This window comes from Gracilinanus agilis, chromosome 1 (assembly GCF_016433145.1).
Source record: "Gracilinanus agilis isolate LMUSP501 chromosome 1, AgileGrace, whole genome shotgun sequence".
Lineage (NCBI taxonomy): Eukaryota > Metazoa > Chordata > Mammalia > Didelphimorphia > Didelphidae > Gracilinanus > Gracilinanus agilis.
In genome coordinates this window covers 785,608,546-785,617,957 of record NC_058130.1, presented here as the reverse complement: position 1 = coordinate 785,617,957, position 9,412 = coordinate 785,608,546, and the positions used below count along the sequence as shown (strand labels likewise).

At 44.4% G+C, this 9,412-nt stretch overlaps 1 gene segment (V, D, J or C); it reads left to right on the top strand.

Moving 5' to 3' along the window:
* Window positions 1-8,523: 8,523 nt before the first annotated feature.
* On the top strand, window positions 8,524-9,046 carry LOC123230451. The segment is given in 2 exon segments: window positions 8,524-8,594; window positions 8,715-9,046. Coding segments are annotated over 2 exon segments (378 nt in total).
* Window positions 9,047-9,412: the final 366 nt, after the last annotated feature.

Below are 9,412 nucleotides of genomic sequence, written 5' to 3'. Positions count from 1 at the left end.
CGTCTTCTGTGCCTAGAGTACAAAATGGCTTCTCTTGGACAACAGTTTGAATTTTGTCTGTTTTCCCCTCCACTGCAGGGCATTGTAAGTCTCCATTCATGGTACCCGGGCAGGATTAGATGTATTGTCCTTCCCTCTCACCAGGACTTGAGGTCTCAGCCCTGTGTGTGTGGTATTTTCTAAGCTGTAGATGTTCACGGGTAAGCCTGCCTCTGTGAGCCTCGATTTCAAAGTGTCCTCCATTTTCTCAAATTTTCCTCTTGCTGGCCGCTTTGAAATCACGGTGCTCGCTACATTGTTTCTAGGCTTGAAACTCTCAGCCTCAGGGTTTATGCAGGAATGTATCCCTTTTTCTGTTGTTATGATGCTCCCTGAGCTAGAGGTTGGAGTCTGCAACAGTGTTTCTCTCTCGTCCTCCATTTTGATATCGTGTGTTAAATTAAGTGAAGTTACTTCTTTCTCCCTGGCAAAGCACTTCTCTCAAAGCTTGGCCATGTTACCAAGTCTTTCCCGTCAGCTTCTCACATTGTCCAACATAGCTAGCGATTGGCTATTTGCAACAATGTTACTCTGACTGCCTAGTTCAAAGTATGAATCACTTGTAACGAGGCTCTTGTCAATTTCTTTCACTTCTTCCTTTGAAGTCTGTGAAAATTCAATGCTTTCCACCAGAGAAGAATTTATCTCTATATAAGTCTCTCAATTCATTTTCCATCTCTATCTCAGCAGTGGACTTTTGTCTTTTCTCTAGTGTGGTATATTGATTTCCCTCATCAATGTCTATCATTACTATTTGAGCCTCATTCTTTCCTTTCAGCTTTTTGCTCTCTCTATTTGTATTTTCTCTTGTTTGGTATGTATTACAGATTAACCTTCATTGTGTACTTCTTGGTCTTTCTCCTAATTTCAAAAATTTTTCCATTTCACCTAGAGATGGCTGATTTGATTTTTTATAATCATGTTGACAACAAGCTTGTGACTTTTGAGATTTCCTTGCCCAATTGCTGTTGACATAAGTTTTCTTATAAGTATCAGTCCTATCCTTATTAAAATCAATTTGTTTCCTGAATCTACATTGTCTTATCAGATGACCTGGCTTATTGCACAAGAAACATTTAGGAACTGAATTGTTGGACTTCTTTTGATTATAATAATTATTTTTTGGTTTAAATTATGTATTCTTGGTGATTTGTAAAGCATAATTTTTAAACTCTTCTCGGTCTTGGTGTCTCCGTGCTTCCTTCAATTCCTGTTTTAACTCCTGAATTGTCCTCACTTTCTCTGAGTCCAGCTCATGTCTAATCTGCTGTTCTTTCTGTTTAGACTCATATATATATATATATATAATATATATATATATATAGCATGTTTTCTTATTTCTTTTTCCAGTGACAACTCCTCCCACTGTGGACAACTTTGCCTGAAATACACCTGAATAGGCACACTAGTTCCCTTTATGAATTGCCTCTTTATGTGGGGTAATGCTTCATCTGCCTCGTCCCTATTGAAACCTAGGAGATTTTCAGAGTTCTCAATCAACCAGTCTAGGAAGAAACTCGGGTGCTCATCCTCAGTTTGCCTCATCCCTTCAAATTTATTCCATCCATTTGGCCTTTTGCCATGAATTTTTATGGCCTCCAATAGATCTGTATGCATTTTATCAATTCTCTCACATTAACAGGTGAACTCAAGTCTATTGCAGAGTCATCCCTTGGCCAATCTACTAAATTTGCATTGTTCCTAGTTTCATCAATAAATCTTTTTTTTTTTTCACTAGGGGTGAAAAATTCATCAAGAATACACTCCACATCTGAATAGGATGGGTTAAACAGGCTAAATGTACCTTTTAGTTCCTTTGTGGCCTTGTAAGGAGACAGAAAGAATAAGAGGATCCACAGTCCGGATACCGGTTGGCAAATGTCAATGATGTTCAGACAGGAGTTCTTGCAAGGTTGAGCCAAGGAAGCCTCAGATCCCAATAGACCAGGGATTACAGATCTCAAATCCAAGGGAAATGAAAGACCCTTTGTCAGGGGCTGCCAGGGTATTTATACCCCTCTGGCCAACCGGTTTCTCCCCTGTCCTCATGGCCTCTGGGAACATTCTGAGGTCTAATGGTCTTCAACTGTCAATCAACGGTGGAACTCTCAGCTCCCAGAGTCTCAATATAACAGAAGTCAATAAAGTCCAAGCAGAGTGTTGCTGGGTGGGAAATCGGTAATGATAGTCTCAAAGGACCAGCACTCTATCAGCCCATAATGGATGATAGAGTCCTGGAGAATTCAGATAGAAATGGAGAAGCATATGAGAGTAATCAATGACCCTGTCCTTGCCAGGGGACTTGACTTCAAGGTGGTCCTTCAGGAGATCCTCATCGATTGATCCAGAGCAGAACATGGAAGGGTGGAAGCAGTGCAGAACATATCTGCTGGTTGTCCAAAGTTAGGCTCTTCTGGGCTCCACAGAAAGACACAGTTAGGTATCTGGAGCTGTATAACAGGACCTCAGTATCCTTCAGGAACAACCACCCATCCAAGTGCCCTGTCCCCTCACTCCAATATTATACCTTTGTGACACATAATATCCTTTAAAATGCCACTAGGAGACAGTAGGGTGCAGAGTAGAGATGGCAGAGTAGAATCTGGGAAAGCTTGAACCACCATGAGAATCCTCTCTCCAACCTTAAAACAGTGCCTCAGAAAGAGTACTGGAGTGAAAGAACCAACAAGGAAATGAAGTGATGCAAGGACCATGAAGAGAACAAGTTGAAAGATTGACAAACAACTCTTCTTCACTGGGGTGAGAGGAGAGCACAGCCTGCAGGAGGCATCACCAAGGAGTACTGGTTCAAGCCAAAAGCAAACCCGCTTACCCCTCATCTACTGTTCCTGATTCTGAACCTGGGACCAAGACACTGTTGAAACCCTGATTCCCTGCCTAAACCAATAGCAGAGCACCAAACTCCCAGGCTGCATGATCTTTACAGTTGCTCAATCCTCTGTCAGAATGTTTTGTTATAAAGATTTTTTCCCAGTTTGTTGTTACCCTTCTGATTTTGGTTGCATAGTTTTTTGTTTATACAAAAGCTTTTTAATTTAATATAATCAAAATTATTTATTTTACATTTGTAATTTTTTCTAACTCTTGCTTGGTTTTAAAATTTTCCCTTTCCCACATATCTCAGAGGTATACTATTCTATGTTCACCTAATTTTCTTATAATTTCATTCTTTATATTCAAGTCATTCACCCTTTATGAATTTATCTTGGTGTAGGGTGTGAGATGTTGATCTAAACCTAATCTCTCCCATATTTTTTTTTCCAATTTTCCCAACAGTTTTTGTGAAATAGTAGATTTTTGTCCCCAAAGTTGGGCTCTGTGGAGTTATCGTGGACAGTTTTGCTGATGTCACTTATTCCAAGTCTATTCCACTGATCCTTCCTTCAGTCTCTTAGCCAGTGCCATATTGTTTTGATGACAACTGCTTTATAGTATAGTTTAATATCTGGTACTGCTAAGCCACCTTCCTTCATGTTTTTTTTTCATTATTTCCCTTGATATTCTTGATCTTTTCTGCCCAGCTTGTCATGATCCCCATCACATATCTCTTGTTCTAACAGAAAGGATGAAGCATCTCTTGGGTGGATTCATGCCAGTTACCATCTCTTTCAGAACAGAAGCCTCACGTTTGCCAAGAGACAAGCTGCGTGAGGCTCCTGAGGGAGGAGGAGATTCTCCAGGAGGGACTGAGAATGAGAATTGAAGAGGATTAAAGTAATAATAAATAATGGAAGTGAGAGAATAAAGGAAGGGAAAGTTTCCTAAGAAAGCTACAAAGACCAGATGATTCCATATAGACGTGTCAGTATCAGATTTGTTTCTAATCATTTCTAAGGCTCTGAGCAGGCTCTAATGCAAAGCTGGAAACACATTGGGAAAGTCTCAGCTTTGCTTCTGTCACTTTGTTATGGACAGTTTTCGAAAGCAGGAATTAGGAAGAGAGAAGCACAACAGCCAAAAGTTTAAGTAACGTGGATTCTCTAGTGCAGAGCTCCATCCCCAGATCTCCCTTAAGAAGAACATTAGAATCCTGAGGCTCAAGGTCGCTCTCACTCTCTGACCCAGCTACTGACAATACACATTTTTAGTGGATATGCTGAATTGCATTAGCATCTATTTCTGAAAGGAATTTAGGGAAAGAGGGGATCAGTGACCCTGGAGAGGAGAAGATGATCAGCAGAGGAACTCTTCCAGCATGATGGCAGATGGCCGAAGATGATGACAGCAATAACCGAGGACCACCAACATCAGTCTGCTGCATCATGGGACTTTGGGTCCTTGGACATAATTGTCTGGATAGTGGAGATTGGATCATCAATAGCTTTCATGTCTTTCCCATGTTTTGTTTACTTGCAGGATTCTTACGCCAGAAGGGAGGATACCCCATTAATGACTACTTGTGAGGGGTGCCCCCATCACTGCTTTGCCAGGCATTTAACATTCATTTTAAATATTATGTTGAAAAAGACCCCAGCATCCTAGGTAAACCTTTCCACGTAATATATAGTCATCATATTTGTGAAATTGAGGCATAATTTCCCCAAGAATGGGAGGGGGAAATTGTTACTGTTCATTTTTCATATATCACATAAATCCATATATGTGGGAGAATGAGTGTCAATTCCTGTATCTAGAGCCTGCATCAGAGACACCATCTGGTCTGCTGGTTTGTGCAATTTCTTTTTCCCTGGAAATCCCCAGGAATGCCTTCCTTTCTTAACAGAACTTGGTTAATCAGTGAAGGGACCAAGGGCTCTTCTCCTGTGTGTGCCCCCAAGATGTGGGCCTGGACAGGGGAGTAGAGGCTGCTGGACCTCCTCTTCATTAGCTCTCACCAATTAAAGCTGTCTTGGGATGATAAATGGAGAAGCTGAATAATGAGCTCCTCAGAATATGTTCATTAAGCCCTGGATCACTTTGTGGGGTTTGATGCTGGTCTGACCCACCAGCCTGATATCATCATCTTCTTACCCCTGAGTCAGTCTCTTGACTTAATTTTAATCATTACAGGAGACAGGCAGGCACCACAGGTGGCATATTTGGTCCAAACCTTTTAGTCATGATCTAAAGCGACTGATGACTGCAGAGGGAGGTGACATAATTATAAAAAAGAAAAACAAGAACTATAAGAATTCAATAAGAATAAACACATATGTGATCCCTTACAGCATTACAAGTATAATATTGCAAAGCATTACAAGTATAATATTCATTGATTCTCAAAATGACTTTGGGATATAGAAGTTGTTATAATGCCCATTTGATAGATAAGGAGACTGAGGCAGATAGGGGTTCAGTGACATGGGTAAAGTCACACAACATTTCAGTGTCTGCAGGAGCATTCAAACTCAGATCTCTATTTCAGTTCCAGAATTCTATCCTCTGGGCCCCCAGGGTGCCACCATGGTCTGACTTCTGAGAATAGCCAAGGATCTGCTCTCCCTCCACTTTGGCATCATCCCTTCATATGGGTCCCCTCCTCTCTTCCCATGTAAGTCTCTGTCTCTCACTCTCTTCATCTCATTCTTCAGGCTGTCTATGAGCATTCTTTACTGTTCACCAGCCCTGAGGCTGTCCTTTATCACTTCTACTGGAGGCTGGGAAAGCTCCCTTGGCCACTGAAGCTTGAGCAAGAGGGAGACTGTAACATGAATAATCTTAGGTGGGGTGAACTGCCTCACAGAACTCCACAGTACACTCAGAACTCCAGGAGAGGGGGCAGTTGGGGCAGTTAAGAATGTGGGTTTAAAAAGAAGGACACCCAGCTTGGCAAGATCATTCTTTGGGGGACAGAGGGAGCTGGGTGGCTGGAAAGGGGTAGGATTATTTCTTCTCAGTAGCTTAGCTTATCTCTAACTCAGAGAGCAAGGTGGATTTTGCTTTATACTCCATACAGACTTTATCTAGACTGGTTTTCCTAAAGCTGTGAGCACTGTGACAAAACCTTGTATGCAGTGTCCCAGCTAACCCTAATCAACTACAGATCTACAATCAAGACTATCGCTATCATCCTGGACTTGTCTTTATTTGATTTTAGGAGATAGTTTAGGGAAAAATGGTTTTATCCAGAGGCTTTTTCCCTCTGAGGGAATAGCTACTCTGACAGCACCTTGAAGATCATAGATTGATTTTACCTCAACCTCAACCCTAAACCTTTCTGTCCTTCCCAGTTTCCCTGAATTAATAAATCCTTATTCTTGTTAAGTGTGTACAAGTGAGGTGTTGTATTTCAGGCTATATAAACCCAATTTCATACATTACCTAAGCCAAATCTTCATCTAGGCAGATCCTGAGAGTAGTTGAGATTCAGTGAGCAAGAAAATTGCTTGAAGACATCCTGAGCACTTTATCTATTCTGGGCTTAGGGAATAAGCCTCTAACAGTGAAAGCTGCCAATTTATGTGAGATTATTCCCTTTTTGCCAGCCAATTTAGCCCTGTGAAAGCTAAGTCAGATAGTCACCATTTCTGGACTGAGATGGATTCTGTTAAAAACAGTTCTCAGGGGTTTCAACTGCCAAGGGAGGGGGAGGAGGTAGAATTCCATCCACTCACTCCCCTCCCCCTTGCTAGTGGTTTGGCAGCCAGGGTTTGGAGCCCGCTGAGACATCATTGTTAACTGGTCCCATTTTTACAAGACCCATAACTGACTCCATCCAAATGGGAAGTTCCTGGTGCTGAGGAGGATTTCCCCTGGGAGGGTCAGGGACTTGGGACCTGCAGACAATAGCTAGTGAGGACTCACCTACATGCTCTGAGCCACCTTGACCCTATCACGTGTATGGATAGTATTTGCTCCCCAGGACTCGTTTACCCAGCATCCCATTTGAATTCTTATGCTGTGAGTGAACACTGACTGTACTTAGTATGAATGCTGGTGTGACTCTGCCTCTGTCACTCTCTTTCCCTGAAAACGACTGCTGAAGCTGCCTGGGGGCCAGCCTGGAGGATTTACCTACATGGTCTTACTTTAGTTAGAATATTAGGCTTTGAACTTCTATTTTTGTTTTCTTCTACTTCAACTGGTTATTAATAAACTTTATAAATTAATACTTGGAGTTATCGATATGAATTTAAATCTTACACACAGGTGACAATGTTGTCCAGGTAATGGGGTAGGACCCAAAGGACCATGTGTCCAGTCTAGAGGCTCCTGACCAGGAAAGCCAGCGCTGGACAAGGATGTGAGGACCTTCATCCCACCTCCCTCATTCCCTGAAGAGTCTTTATTTTCTCTGTGGGTTCTGGGGTTTTCCCTTAGTGTTGGGTTTGTCTTTTCCTATTTATGACAGTTCAGATTCACCCTACTGCACTTACCCTGTAGGAGAGACTTTGGATCTAGGAAATGATGAGTTGATCTGATGCATTTAGAGTCACTGTAGGAGGAAGGAGACATCAAATGGGAGGGAAGAAGGCCAAGAAACCTGAGACTTAGCTGAGAGCCTGCAAAAACCCCCCATATGAATGCCAGTCAGGGGCTGCCCAAGTATCAGCCAGGGAAGCAGGTTAAGTCCTTGTGACTGTGAGGTACCAGGAGATGGTGGTCCCTCCAGGATGGCCTCTGTGAGGCAGGGAGGTACGGGATGTCATCCTGCTGTTCCTATGGCCAAGCACAATGCCTGAGACATAGGAGAGGACCAAATAGATGCTTCATTGGTCCATTGATTGGCTGGGTGTGGGGAGGGAGCCAAGAAGGTCTGGAAGCTCAGCCAAGCTAGGCCTGTGGAGCTCCATGAGGATGGTAGACAGGACAGGCTGGCCTGGTCCAAAGAGCAGAGTTTCCTGTAGGTCTAGGAGCACCACCAGGCTGGGATGGGACAGCAGGCAGGGGCTGGGCTCTGGAAAGGTTCTATGGCCTGGGAAGGAGAACCTTTGCCCAGTGAGAGGTCAAGATTTCTAGCCCTGGAACCCGGGCCTAAATCACTGCCTCTGCCAGCAAAGTGTGATGAGTTCAAGAGCCCAGGCCAGGGAATGGGCTGAGGACAGGGGCTGCTCTGGATGCCTTAGGCTGTGGCTCAAGGGAGGCTCCACCTTTGGGTGGGAGGAACAGAAAAGGCAGCAGGGACCTTCCTCTGCCTGATGGGTCCCTGAGGCCTGCCTCCTAGTAGGCTGGATATAGGTCCTGTAGCCACCAGGGGACGCTGTGAGACTGGTCCTGGGCATGCAGTGAGGGCCTGGAGGTGTTGGGGGGATGAGCCTAGCTGGCTATGATTGTGGCTTCTCTGATCCCTGAGATCACGCCTGGTTGACGTCTCAGCTGAGCTGGGCCAAGTTACCCCAAAGACCCCCCTCTGTGAAGGTCTGCCCCCCTAGACACGAGAGAGGAGGTATGGTCTAGAGGAGGATGGACCAGGCCCAGATTTGCATCAATCCCCACCTGCCCTGCAGCCACCATCACATGGTAACCAGGAGAGGATAAGAGGGAGCTGAGAGTGGCCAGGCTTAGCTGTGAGCTCTTTGGGGAGCTGAGCTTTTGGGGTCCTCTCACCATGGCTTGGCCTATTATTAGCCTGCTACTGCTCACCTTCTGCTCAGGTCAGGACGACTCCCAGAACTCCCCTTTTCTCCTCCTCCAGCCCTGTTCTTGCTTCTCATGAGGATCTCAAAGCACCTTCTAGTTTTCTTTCTGTCATTAATGAGTTTCTCTGTTTGCAGGCTCTCTATCACAGCTGGAGCTGACTCAACCTCCCTCTGTCTCTGCATCCCCGGGGAGCACAGCCAGACTTGCCTGCACCCTGAGTGGTAGGTACAGTGGTCATGATGTTTATTGGCACCAGCAGAGCCCAGGAAAGGCTCCTCGGTATATCCTGTATGTTGGCAGCAGTGGAGGTGTAGGAAAGGCCGATGGGATCTCTGAGCGCTTCTCAGGCTCTGCCTCTGGGGCCAATAGAGTCCTGTCCATCAGCAACGTCCAGCCTGAGGATGAAGCCGATTATTACTGTCAGTCATATTACTACTCTAGTGGTAATTATCCTAATACACAATGATGCATTCAGTGAGGAAGTGGGACAAAAACCTCCTTCTCAGGTCTGCAGCTGCTTCTCACTTGTCCCCAGGCTCCTGAGCATGTCCAATGTGCTAGTAGGGGCAAGTCAGCTTTTCTTTCTGTTTCTGTCTTTGTCTCTTTAACCCTGCTATAGTTCCCTCTGTCTCTCCCAGTCTCTGTCCTTCCTTCTGGTCTCTTCCTCTCTCTGTCTCTCTGTCTTTGTCTCTTTCTGTCTCTCCCTTCCCATTTCTGCCTCTCTGTTTTTCTGGCCCTTTCCTTCTATCTCTCTGAGTCTGTCTGTCTTTCTGTCTGTCTTTCTGTCTCTCTCTCTCTCTCTCTCTCTCTCTCTCTCTCTCTCTCTCTCTCT